The sequence below is a fragment of the Doryrhamphus excisus genome, chromosome 8 (genome assembly GCF_030265055.1).
Source record: "Doryrhamphus excisus isolate RoL2022-K1 chromosome 8, RoL_Dexc_1.0, whole genome shotgun sequence".
Classification (NCBI taxonomy): domain Eukaryota; kingdom Metazoa; phylum Chordata; class Actinopteri; order Syngnathiformes; family Syngnathidae; genus Doryrhamphus; species Doryrhamphus excisus.
The window spans coordinates 6,757,323-6,771,843 of NC_080473.1; the positions used below are offsets into that span (position 1 = coordinate 6,757,323).

Below are 14,521 nucleotides of genomic sequence, written 5' to 3' on the forward strand. Positions count from 1 at the left end.
AAACAAACTTCAGAGAATCGGGACTAGCATCAGCGGTTCAGGCCCCTCATAAAAGAAGTTGACTCTTGCTTTGAACATCAAAAGCAGGGACGGACGGCGCCCAATTGTGGATGTGCGTCCTCTCCAGAAACAAGCAGCACTACAGACATCATTAACAATAAAAGTTTGGTCTCTGATGCTGTCTCTTTCTCCTGCTGCGTTATCTTTATCCGGCTCGGTCAATAGACCCTGATCCCCGTGATGAAACCCTCTTTTAAAGATATTCACATCGGTTTCGGGGTATAATTGGAGCGGCTATATTTCCTGTGAAACCTCTGCGCCAGGAGGTTTCAAAAGTGTCACACTGCCTAATTTGACCGGCCTTTTTATTCGGGATGCTGTGCGAATCCTTGGTCGATGATTTGGTGAGACAGAAAGACTCATCCTGCTCAACCTGAAGCGACACCTGCTATTGGAAAGCGCCACCGGAATCACACTGGACGGCAAGTAGATTTGATGTCACTTGGTCGGCTCCCGCTTTGATGGAAAAGCATGAAAAGAGTGTGTGGGAAAGCCTTGGAAGTTTGGAAGAAGCATTCATTAAAAGTTCAAGGGAAGGCGCAAACTCGGATTTCTATGACAGCGAAGAATGTTTGGTGGAAAAGTTGATGGCAGAAAAGAAACCGCCTCGTTTGGTTGTTTTTCACTGGGATGGCATCAGGGCACTTGGCCTATACCCTATATCATAAGCCTATTATATGCTATATATCACAAGCGTTGAACACAGTGGTTCATCAATGATGCGGCTTGTTGGCTAAAACAACTACAGTTCCCATCATGCTTGGCGTGCCACAACAGAAAGTTAAATGCTAATATCACATGTTTAGTGTTTTGACGTGACAAATGGCAAAGTTTGATCATTTGTAGAATCACTGCAGCTTCTGCGTGAAAAGAAAAGTGCGACAGTGAGTCAGAGCTTTTTTCCTGTTACTCACACACACCAGGGACCCGGAGGGATGCGGCCGTCAGGCATGCTAGAAGAAAGGTTTGTAGCGAGCTAGCTAGCAAATACGATGCGTTTTGTTGCTTATTTTAAGATCATGTTGATCAATGAGTTATTAGCAACTGAACAATATTATTTATTATTGCAATATACCAGCTGCTATTTCTACAATATAATATTTCTTATATATTTTTTTTTTATATTTGGGCCCATTCACTGTGTGGGGGGGCTTTTTTCCGGCTACGACCCCCCCATTCCAAAAACATTTTAGCTTCATTGGCCACAGCTATGAATGTGGGTGGGAATGGTTGTTTGTCTATATGTGCCCTGTGATTGGCTGGCCACCAGTCCAGGGTGGACCCTGCATCTTGCCCCAAGACAGCTGGGATAGGCTCCAGCATACCCCTACCCTAGGATAAGCGGCATAGAAAAAGGATGGATGGAGTCCATGGGTGATCTCATTATATTACATCGTGTCGGTGTACCTATTCTAGTGGCCTGTGAGTACGTGCAAATGTGATCCATCGATGATCTTTGTGGTTCACATGCTTTGCTTTGGAGAAACGATTGCAGTCAACTGGACCAGTAAGTATTAACTGCAAATGCATTAAACAATTGAGTGGGTTTGTGACTTTGAAGGGGTGGGGGAACTTAAAAGGGCCAGACAATTAATCTGAACAGAACTGGAGATGTAGACTCAGAGGATTTAAAATAAATGCAACTTCATTCATAGTGTGTGTGTGTGTGTGTGTGCGTGTGTGTGCGTAAGCCCACCGCCTCCATTCTTCAAGAGGAAAGCATCCAATGTTAATAAGCATAAACGAAAATGAGAAAAGTGTCCAAATGAGGAATAAGAAGAAAAGGAGTACCTGTGATGGTTTCAGCAGCTCCTGAAGCAGCATGCAAGGAAAAAGCAGAAAAGAAGAAGAAAGTTTATCAGCAGTGAGATCACAGTGAGCACAGAAGCAGGTTACATCCGGCTAATAGAAATAACTCATCATGTGGAGTCCCATATGCCAATCATGTCATTTTCACCATTTAAAACAGCATAAAAGCATAAAAGCATCATAAAGAGTGAAATGTACATTTCCCATGCCCAATTTATGTACTGTATCTCTTCCAGGTGTTATCTTAATGTGAAATCAACACAGCAAAGTGTCCCCAAATGGGAGCCTCCTCCCCCCTTCCCGCTGCAGAGGAAGGCACCCACTCGGAACGCCGCCCACCCAAACTGGCACCTTGCTCCCATCACTGCAGGCGGGCATGCTCCCAAGTCCCTGCACCGGTGCTCAGGTTTGATATAGCCTCCAGAGAACCTCCATCATTCATCACCACACTTCCAGTACGCACATACACATTGTAGCGTTTGGATGGTGGCAGGCTACACTGCTGGAGAACATCACTACTCTTCCATCCCTGTGCTAAATTGTTGCTAGGCAGAATTCACAGTGTTCAATCCTAATGTCTCATAGGCCAGTTCTTCTCAAATAGTGGGGGCGGGCCTCCCTGGGGGGCTGTGGGAAGGAGGGAAGGACTGGTAAAATTTCTGTTGGCACGTCTGTTCGTGTCTCTAACGACGCTGGTGCCTGCAACTCATACAGGAGTTTGTACAAATAAATATATACAAAACAGGTCCCCTGGGGAGGGGCATGAGAGAAAATTGAACAGAGGAGCACTGCTATTGGCCAATGACAAACATGTAAATATTAATATAATAACTATAGTACAGTAATCCCTTGTTTACTCCAATAATTGAATTTTGATAGTGAATTTCTTATTTATAAACAGCATATTGTCGTAGTTTGAGCATAGAAAACCTGTTTACGACATTCTAAATATGTTTTTTGGTATTATTGTTATGAAATAACACCCCTATAGTCAGCTTTGCACCCGTTACCCAATAGAGTAACCCAGAGTAGAGCAGACATAATATGAGTCCGCTAGCCATTTGAGACTCATGCTCGCGTGTGTTGCTATAAATGTCTTCCCCTGGGTAGCTGAGTGAGTGGCAGACAGGAAGTGAAGTCAAGGGTTCAGAGTTCAGTTTCATCTTCAGCATCACCAAGTAGACGGTGTTTTAACAGGGATTATTGCGGCGGTTTTAAGATCATTCTAACCTGCAATAAAAGCCTGTTGTTCTAGCGATGAGGTCTGGTGCTTGTGTGTCTCACCAAACCGTGTAAAAGCATGATGTATTCATCCATTTTGAACTTGGGAGGGACTGTCCATGTATTTATTTGTATTTATTTCCAGTTACCTGCTGCTTTGTGTACCATAGTATGTAGGAACACATAGCAGTGTTGGGGGGGCTCTAATAATGAAAATAATGAAAACTACTACTAGAGCCAAGTAACTGCAGTAAATGAAGGAAAAATCCAAAAAAAACGCTGAATTTTTTTTTTTTAAAACAATAATTAAAATCTGATTGAATATTCAAATTTGGAGAAAATGTGTTCAAATTAGAAGCGGAACACTGCTGTTTATTAAATATAAAATATCAACTGTATGAAAGCCCACATCAGCTATGAATGAGTATTAACCCCCCCCCCCCCCCCCCCCCCGATGCAGCATTCTCCCCATCTCGGGCTTCCAGTCGGCAATGAGAGCGTCAGCGCAGCACAAATGTTGAGCAGACGGCTTGTCTCACTTGTCATTGGTGGCGTAATAAGGGTGCAAGGTATGACACATGGCCTTGTTACGCGTCTTTGTGCATTTCCAGCGTGTCAGCAATGCCCTCGAGGGAGTGGACAAAGAGTCGGGACTGACAAATCGCATACGATGGCCGGGTAAACAAATGGGACTGGATGCCGTCCGGGAGACTGACTGGCTTTGACAAACGTTTGTCCTCATTATGTGTTTAACTGACGGAATGAGGCTTCCGTGAGCGTTGTCCAAATTCGGGTGCTTCATCGGGGTCGCATCCGAAAGCTGAAGGCCACATTTGTGCAGGTGGACTTTACAACTGTGTCCCCCGTTTTTGGTGCATCTCCTTGTTTGGACTAAATTCACGTAGTCAATAGTCCACAAGGGAAAAGCGATGTCATAAGCTTGAGTGTCAAGTCGGACCGTGAGGTCAAATGCACGGACACAGTAGAGCTTGATGCTGTCAACAGATACTTAAATCTAAACAGACTTGTGATATAGTCTGGCAACACCTTCCCTGGCCATCAATGTGATCCACTTCCTGTCAGCGGACTCCATCCAGACTATTAATAGCACTGTGGCGGCGCCGCGTCTGCCGCGCGCCACCTCTGTCCCCCGTGTACCTGCAGCACATTAGGTAGAAGTTATGAGGCACCGGCTGGCCTGTGATTAGATGTCATGGCTGTCGCACCGCTTAGACAGCGCTGATGGACAGATTTCGGGCTGGAAAATGCCTCGCCGTGGCGTTGGTGAGAGTGCAGCCAATGCACCAATCTGTCAATCAAACTGGATGAGAGCAGGCAGGCCAAGCGTCCTCTCCATGATGTCTGTCCTTGTCTCCTTACACCTCTTTTTCATTCCCTCTCTCATCAGCGAGCAGTGTTGCATTCAAGGAGACAACAGCTGCATTTCTTGTGAGAAACATCAGAGCAATGATGAGAAAAATCAGAAATCCCCATTTTAATAAATAACCTTTCATATGCTTATATACAGAAAAAGAAGATGTAGGTTTAAATATTAAAGATGGAGGGAATAAAAACACTAAACATGAAAAAACATCTCAAGAAGCCTTTGCAACAACCCATCGTAGCCAATGAGAAGCCTGAAGAAAATCACTTATGGAAAAGGCATAACGAAATCAAATAAAGATGAAATGGAAGGGAATCAAAATGGTGAACAATATATCCCAGGAAACCTAACGACCACTTTCAGCCAATCAGAAGGCTGAAGAGAGTCAAAGAAAGGCCCAATAGCAAACTCTTATAAGGTAAACAAAATGCAAGTTAAGAGTTGAATTTTAGTTTGGTGTAGCCCAACAGTAGTCCGTGTCTCTATTAGGAATTTGAAATATTATGAATTATTGCGACGTTTTGACATAAGTCCGACCTGGCCATCAAGTCTGGTGCTTGGGTGTCACACCGAACGTTACAGTAAGATTACTGACACCAATTGAGACCAATTGGAATACTGCATATTACCCCTCAATAACTTATATTTCAGATGCCTTATATCAGCATCATATATTAATATCATTATTACAATAAAAAGACGTATTATACATTTTCTGCAAACCGACCACTCCCACAAGACGTATTTCTACGTCATTTAAATGTTTTATTTATTTATTCATAGGCACGAAGAGGTGTGGGTGCAACTCTACGATAGAAGAAAGCACTTTGGTGCAGTTTTAAGCCCCAAAAATGTGCATGGGAAGAATGGATGGGATTGAAAGGGGTCATTATTATAATTATTGTTTTGGGAAAAAACATGTTATAGTCAAGTTGCGGTGTGGTGAGGGATGACTGTTCATCTATGGAATATCCATCCCTGCCTTTGTTTTCTATGCCACTTATCCTCACTAGTGCCATGGGTATGCTGGAGCCTATCCCAGCTGACTTTGGCCGAGAGGCAGGGCACACCCTGGATTGGTCTGTGGAAAATTAATTATTCTTAGTTTTTAGGGCTCAAAAAGCTACAAGTAGACAAAAGGCAAAAAAAAAAACAAAAAACAAAAAAAAACGTACCGGTATATTTGAATCTTGAATCGATGTTGGTGAGGAAGGCTCATAGAGTACACACAGCGCAGCCCCCCCACTCACATTCATCACCACCCACCATCACCGTCTGTTGATGTACCGCGTAGAAACAGTGGGCCAACACTAACGAGCCAACATCAGTTAATACTGAATTTGCTGATTTTTGATTAAATATTTGTCTTGGTTTTGAATTTTAAAAATAATCTGAAAGTAGTCACAGAAAACAGCCAGGCTCCCCTAAGTCAGTCATAATTTGTAAATATGTCATAACGCACCATCAAATGTATTTTTACCATTTTGAAGGTCGTATCAATTACTCACAGGGATCTATGTTTTTGGAATTTATTTTTATTTTATTTTCATCCTCTCGGGGAAAGCAAAGTTTTGTTGCTGCTTGTGATGCAGCCTGCTGTGTGAGGAGTTGCAATATTGTGTGTGTGTGCATGTGTGTGTGTGTCAGTGCTGTCACAGTGTTTCCTACTCTGTTCTCATTTAATTAGAGGGATCAAACTTTTTCTCTTCATGGAAATCGGTTGGCGAATTGGACTCCTACTGAGTGGAGCGGCAACCAATCAAACAGTTTCGACTTCCCAAAATAAACACCCACTAAACAATTGCACACAGACACCAATGTTGTGGTGCACACACAATCTGTAAGTAGGTAAGTGCACTTTACTTATTGTCACTAGTCCTATTTATTTAGCACAGCTTTCAACCACACCACACTGTTCACGGTCCATCTCCATGACGACGGGGGAGAACAACCTAGCGGAGCTGAAATGATGATCAATCTGTGAGTCCCCAGGGAGGGATGCAACACTTTGATGACCACACACGGCAGTTAATGTGAGGAAGTGCAAACTGCATTGGATTAATGTTCTCTCCATCTTTATTCTAACACAACAGTTGCATACTTAAACATAATAACACGGTCGGGGAGCTATTACTATAACAATATGTTTATGAATGTGGTCTTACAGTTGCAGTTTATAACTGCACTGGATCATACCAAGAGGTAATAGCCAATAACTAATGTCTGCATATTGCTACATTAAAGGGAGGCTATGCTACATCGCCATCATCCTGTCTTTGCTATAAGCCAGTTAAGTTTTCAAACTAAAGAGGGCTGCCACCAGCAGTGGGGAGGACACATTAATCCAGGGCAAACAGCAAAGCAAATAGGTGAGATGATGTGTCCCTCAGTGGGTTCAATGGCTGATGGCCACACAGATTCCATCCATCTTCTTCCGTTTATCCGAGGTCGGATCACAGGGGCAGCAAAAACGCCCAGCCTTTCCTTCCTTTGGCTACTTCGTCCAGCTCCTCCCACAGGATCGAGGCATTCCCAGGCCATCTGAGAGACATGGTCTCTCCAACGTGTCCAGGGTCTTCCCTGAAGGCTTCCACCAGTTGGACGTGCGAGGCGTCCAGGAGGCATCCTAAACAGAGCCCCCTCCTCTCCCTTTATCTCTAAGGGAGAGCCCAGCCACCCTATTGGTCACTTGGACCCTTCATTTTGTCCGTTCTGTGACTATCCAAAGCTTATGGTGAGGGTAGGAACGTACGTTGACCAGCACATCTCCTTCTTCACCTAAGTGACCGATGAAGAGGGGCCAATTTGAAAAAATAAATATATAAACAACTCCTTGTAAAAATGAAGTTAATTATAGTGAAGTTGATAATTGTTCTTTGTTCAGTGGTGTAAAATGTTAGAAATAGGTGTTGTATCAGATGGATTGGTATAACGTATGTACCTATACTATACCATACCCTATACCATACCCTATACCATACCCTATACCATGCCATAATCTATACCATACCATACCATACCATACCATTTCAAAACCTATACCATACAATACAATGCCATACCATACCATACCATACCATACACCATACCAGACAATTCCCTATACCATACCATACCATACCATAACCTATACCAACAACCAGTTTGGAATTGTTCTTTGCAGTAAAGCTTATGTTGGAAAAGCAAAACATTTATTTCCACACTTGATGTGTCAATACTATCCCACAGGCTGAAAACAGCCTTTGCTGGGTGTGGAATAGTAGAAAAGACCAGTGTGCAATCACCAGCGGGGACATTCTGAGTAGTTGCCCCACACGGGGGGGCATAAATATACTGCATCAATCAGGTGGACTCACGGAAGCATGAGTGTGTAGAAATGTGTGGTCAGAGACAAGAAAACAGCAAAATGTTAATAGTACCTTGTGACCTGGAACCAGAAGTCATGACCCCCCCCAAGGCTCAGCCTCTTGGTAAATTCTCCAACAATTGCAGGTCATCTTTAGGGCTGGAGCATTTTCTCAAACTTGATATTTATTGGTAGAAGCTGCAGTGTTTGAAGGGCAGAAGCGAGCCGGCGTAGCATAAAGTGGCGCCTGGATCTAGCAGCATAATCCAGGCTTTATTATCCAGGAATATCAATAATTCACCCTTTTTCATGATTCATTGGTGGTCTCACACCATTAATGTAAATATAGTTTAACTCCACTCCACTTTTTGATATTGCTCCATATTCGGTACTGCTTCTACTCACTCGGGTCGAGGGGCTGTGCTGGAGCCTATCCCAGCTGATTTGGTGTGAGCGGCAGGGTACCCCCACATCTTGGACTGGTCTCCAGCCGGTGGCAGGACATCTATAGCACAATCATACCTATGGATAATTTAGAGTCTCCGTGGAATGTGGGAGTTAGCCGAGCTAACCGGAGAGAACCAACGCACACACAGGGAGAACATGCAACCTCCACACAGAGGCCCAAATGGAGATCCAAACTCTTGACTGGCAACATGCTAACCACTAGGCTACTGTGCTACTGTGTAACCACTCATCTCATTTATTGTCCATTATGAAATTGTACATACCCGAATATTGTCTCAGAACACAAGCTAAAAGCCTCCAATGGTGAGTCTTGTTGGACACTGCAGCTCTCAAAAGGTGAGACAGGTGATGAAAGAATGCGTATACAGCACCCCCCCCCCCCATCTGCCAACCCTTGTTACAAGCCATAAAAGCGGAGGTAAAAAAAAAAAAAGGTGATGACTTGACACAATGAAACCAAACTCTCCCTTGCAGACACCGCGTCTGAAATAAACATGATATGAAGTGGAGTGAATTATAGCCCCCCGCCATTAAGAGTGCTGATTGTGACAAATGCAGTGACTTCACAGCTCCATAAATCACTAAGCCAGTGCTTTTGCGCTGAGGTGCAATGATTTCCTCACACCGCTGGGCCACCGTCGTCCGCTCTTATGTTAACAAGAACGGCTGACTGAGTGCCGCCGTGCGCCGCTTCTTCGGGGCGGAGTAACTCATCACGTGTCATGAAACCAGACTCCATTTCCAACTCTTCTTTTTAAAAACGACAGAGACACCTTGAAGGTTGATCACAGGCACTTGGGTACTTTGGTCTGGAACAATAATAATAAAAAAAAAAAACCTTGCTTAGCGTTTCCACTGGTAGTCGGACCAAATGATGTGCAGTACAGACCATAATGACAGGGTACGGACATGAATGGGCGGCTTACTCAACTACAGTAATCCCTTGTTTTTCACAGTTGACTCGTTCCAGTCCTGACCATGATAAGTGAATTTCCGCAAAGTATATCCCATTCTTATTTATGAATGGGATATTTTCATAGAGAGGCTGTACGGCGGTCTAGTGGTTAGCGCGCAAACCTCACAGCTCGGAGACCAGGGTTCAATTCCACATTCGGCCATCTCTGTGTGGAGTTTGCATGTGTGAGTCGTCTCCGGGTACTCCGGTTTCCTCCCACATTCCAAAAACATGCTAGGTTAATTGGCAACTCCAAATTATCTATAGGTATGTGAGTGTGAGTGGTTGTTTGTCTATATGTGCCTTGTGATTGGCTGGCGACCAGTCCAGGGTGTACCCCGCCTCTCGCCCGAAGACAGCTGGGATAGGCTCCAGCACCCCCGCAACCCTCATGAGGAAAAGTGGTAGAAAATGAATGAATGAATGAATCTTTTCATAGAGCATTAAAGCAGTTTTAACATTAGAGCCCTCTAGATGTAAACTAACACCCCTATAGTCCCCTTTACACTCCTATTATCCAATATAGTAGACATAATAAAAGTAAATTTAAGACATGAATACTATTTCGCATCACCTTTATCAAAATTCTGGCATTTTAGGTTACTGAGGTGATTGAAGAATAACAAGAAGGTAGTGTCCATGTTGGACGGTCATGTCTTCAATAAAGATAAAATGTCCATTCATCCCTTTCATTCACCATTTATATGTATTTATATTCATTTTGAATTGTTTTATGTAAGATTTTTTCTCCTTAGAATATTGAATATTCTTATTGTGCTTTGTGTCCATTGTCAGGGTCTTACGGTATCGTTATCTTCCGACACCCCACAGCACAGTACGTGCACTCCATATTAAACACCCACTTGAGTTACCAAATGTGGTTCCTTGCCCAATTAATTAGGGCTAAAAAGCTGCCAAATGCGCAATCTGGATCAGATCCAGATAGAACTTGAGTTTGACTTTCCAGCTTGTGACCTTGCATAGAACTTCTTGTTTAAATTGGATAAGATTTCAGCCAGATATGCCGTAATTAAAGCTTTGCTCATTATAGGTGATAGGGGATCATTTCATTTAGTAATAATTTAGCCATTTGACTATCCTGCATAAAATGCATGCTGATACAGTTGCTCAAACACCTTAGTATTACAGTACTTCTCAGGAGACAATATTATAGAAATGGAACTTGGATACACTATAGTGTAGTAAGTACAGTGTGGTATGGTGTGCAATCAGACAGTTCAACACAAAACTAAACTGGTGTGTATTAGGTGTGTATTAGGTGTGCATTAGGTGTGCATTAGGTGAGTATTAGGTGAGTATTAGATGAGTATTAGATGAGTATTAGATGGGTATTAGGTGTGTATTAGGTGTGTATTAGGTGTGCATTAGGTGAGTATTAGAAGAGTATTAGGTGTGTATTAGGTGTGTATTAGGTGAGTATTCGGTGTGTATTAGCTGAGTATTAGGAGTGTATTAGATGAGTATTAGGAGTTTATTCGGTGTGTATTAGATGAGTATTAGGTGTGCATTAGGTGAGTATTAGGTGTGCATTAGGTGTGCATTAGGTGAGTATTAGGTGTGTATTAGTTAAGTATTAGGTGAGTATTAGGTGAGTATGAGGTGTGCATTAGGTAAGTATTAGGCGAGTATTAGGTGTGTATTAGGTGAATATTAGGTGTGTATCAGGTGTGTACTGTGTGAAGTTTTGTTGTGTATATGTCTTATGTGACCTTTTAGATCTTTTGTATTTCTTACTGTAATGTTTTCCATCTGGGACATGAACGTTTATTCTGTTGGAAAACTGCCATGTGATGCAGTTTCTGGGGGGGGGGGGGCATCATTCTGTACTGTAGGGGATCACAGTACAGCTTGGGTTGGAACCGCTGCTCCCCTGTGCTTGCAGCAGTCCTACCAGCCCCAGAGAACCAAACAACCCCCACTACGCCTGACAGTGTGAGGGGTAGACGTTGCTATCTTGCTACTCACTTGTGTGGCCAGCTATTGAGACAATAATGGTTGTGTGGAAGCTATACACTGACTACTCTCAAGGATATTAGAATTGTCCCTTGAGAAGATCCTGTCATAAAAATGCTTGCCCATGGGCGTTACATACAAACAAACACACGTGAGAGTAGCGATAAGAAAAACCAGTTGGTGGAGTTTTTTCTTATATTAAGCCCCCAAAGGAAAGTTTTCCTCCGTGATTCCGCGGATGGCATAGTTTGGTCTCTCTCCAGGGAAAACTCACAGGAGCAACACGCTTGTCTGCCAGGATATCTGCTTACTCACTAAGAACATGTGCACCATCGTCTCTGTGTATGCTTGGGAGAGAGAGGGAGGGGGGTGAGAGAGAGAGCGAGAGAGAGAGAGAGAGGGAGGTAATTAGGACATTAGGAGAAAAGTCTGACAGGCCTGTCATCGCCACAGCTTGCCCAGTGGAAAGGCGCTGGTCAGGGGGGGTAAGTGGGGAGGGGAATCCAAGCGGGGTCAAGAGACAGCTGCTACACGGCCACTCGCTGTCTGGACGCTCTCAGAGAATATTAAACTAGCGGGGCCTCAGCCAAGATGCTTCGCTCGTTTACGGAACACACACAAAGCCTTTTCATGAGCAGGTAGCGACTAATTTATGCCATCCTGGAAATTGTTCTCATTTTACCAGGGCATTTTTGCCACAAAGATGCCCTGTTATTACAGTAGAAGACATATTAAATACACAGCCTTGATTGTGTGGATGGATTAATATCATCAAGGCGCTAACGGCCTCCTCCTTCTCCCGACACCTGTGCCCATTCTCTTCGCCGCCTCTGCTCATACGCTCATAATCACCTCTATCAGCCCAAAACGCATCCGGGGACGCTAAACACGTCCATTTGTTTGCGGTCGTAATGTCTTTTTGTGCGCCTCAATCAGGCACCTGTCAGACGCACACCTGCTGCCTCGCCGACGCTAAGAGAAGGCGAGGCGAAGGAAGGCCTTTTGTTTCCTCCCTCGGTTTTTAGAATCAGCACGTTGTTTCCAATCTTCTCCCGCCATTTTTCAATTTCCCATTTCCCTTTTCTCAGTCAAATGGCTGCTATCAATCAGGAGCGTGTTGAAGAACAAAGCAAGCGTGCGGGAGAGGAGGGGAGAAACGTGACGGCGGCGGGGTGTTGACTTCCTTGATGGAACCATCTCCAGCCGCAGGCCTCATTAGTCAGAGACTGCGGGAGGGGGGAAACGAACATGGGACCGTGAGTGTCTGTCAATACGGAGCCATTTAACGTCCCCCCCATCCCGGCCGCAGGATGCACGGAAGACATTAGCTTCTCTATTTGAGTCCTTTCAGCCGGTGGCTTCTATTATGTGGTGGCCTTTTCCCTCCACGGTGCTTCCTGATATCACGACCGGGTCACCTACCGATGTCTCCAAAACAATCCCACGCCGTCTTCTCACAAAATGAATGCAGTCGACTGATTCCATGCGGAGCAAACCGTTAACCGCCGCAAGGGTGCGAGCCGTATCGATCTCGTGTGACACAAAGAAATGGCCAGGTATCTACCTGTCTGAGAGGAGTCATCTTTGATTTAGAGCCGTGTACAAACAATAATAGCGTGGAATGGCCCCCGCCCTTTTGTTTTTACAGTCCCATTGACTGCCAAGAAAATAAAGACGGGTGTCTTAATTAGATTCGATGTTTGGAGTTTTGCCTCCTGAAACATCCACCGCTGTCTGACACGTTTGCAAAGACAGCAAAGAGCCAGAACCGGACGGTGGTGAGCCACGCCATATTTGTATGCTTCATTGTCTCCATAGAGACGGATACATCTAGACCAGGGGCCTCAAACACGCGGCCCGCGGGCCAAATGTGGCCCGCAGGACACTAGTTTGAGGCCCCCGCCTTGATATGAAAGTTTAATGTTAGTGCGGCCCGCGCAAGTTTGATATGGATGCTGTATGGTATCATGTACCCAGAAAAAATTATTACGTTTGATTAATGTTCATGTTAAAGGTTAAATAACTGTTAATAGTTATCCTCCCTATCCGTGTGGAAGTGGTAAGTTTTTGGCTATTTAAGTTTAAAGGAAATAACTTGAAGGCTACCGTTTAGGTCGCTAGCTCTCTAGTTTGCGAGTTAGCATGTGTCTCAAGACCCTGCAGTTGCGCAATATGTTGTAAATAAAAAGAAGTATAAATGTGACTGTAGTCGTGTTTTGTCATGTCTACAGGGCTCTAATAATGCTTTGTTAATTTTAATCAAAAAAAAATAATTTGTACCCACCAACTATATGTGGTTTCTTAAGTTTTAATTATTTGCCGTTTTATTATTATTATTATTATTATTATATTTATTTATTTATTACTGATTGATTGATTTTTATTTATTCCTGATTTGTTGATTTATTTTTAATCTTATTTTGTGTAGAAAAATAAAAAGTAAGATATTTGAGAACAGTGGAATGTTTTATCAGACCTTTTCTTGTAGAAAATTGGAACCAAATTGACGTTTTTTACATTTTTTTGTTTTAAATAAATGCGTTTTTTTTTGGGGGGGGGGGGGGACCTGATGCGGCCCAGTCTCACCCAGACCCGAGCTCCAGTGGCCCCCAAGTAAATTGAGTTTGAGACCCCTGATCTAGACTATTGTTGATGAAACGCTACAGCAGATACATAAAGAAGTAAGTGGGCAGTTTTTCTCATATCTGCTGTGGCTGACTCTATCCTGACTGATATCGGCTCAACATCGGTATAAAACATATTCAATGCGGCAATATCAAAATGGGAAAGAACATAAAAAAGTTGCATCGGGACACTCCTTCACTTGATTTCAGATTTATACTCCAAAGGTGAAAGACATCGGACATTGTGAGCTTGTTTGTTACCATGTGGATCACATCACCACTCGCTCGCCAATATCATTCCTGGCAGAAAGACCAATATCAATATTTGTAGTGCCAGCCGACTGACTGACATTCCCAGTTAAATGGTTCTAGTAATGCGGAGTCAAATCAATCGATGGTTCATTTGTTCCAACAACATGGACGCTAAGTTTCATTTTCAAGCAGCAGAGCGTGTAATTTCATCAAACCCAACCAGATATCTTCCTAAATGGGTTGCCAGTGCTACATAAATGAAAACCATAGCTACAAATACTAGCATGAAGCTCAGTGTAAATGATGCCGTACAGTACACTTAGTCTACATAAGTAGACCTTAAACTAAAACAGATAATACAAGGAATGCCTCGTCTTTGTATCCCACTGGGCATCATCCAGTTATCTCATCGTAAGAGTTCTTAAAAA

General features: G+C 43.5%; 1 protein-coding gene across 3 annotated transcripts in view; it reads right to left on the reverse strand.

Moving 5' to 3' along the window:
• Positions 1–14,521, reverse strand: part of cadm1b (cell adhesion molecule 1b) — a 164,104-nt gene that overhangs the window by 52,035 nt on the left and 97,548 nt on the right. For 2 of the 3 annotated variants that reach the window (XM_058080346.1, XM_058080344.1), the window contains exon 2: positions 1,852–1,872. The exons of the other annotated variant lie outside the window; for it this stretch is intronic. In XM_058080346.1, the coding sequence (XP_057936329.1) occupies positions 1,852–1,872 (21 nt within the window). The remainder of the gene's footprint in view (positions 1–1,851; positions 1,873–14,521) is intronic. 3 annotated transcript variants of the gene reach the window in all.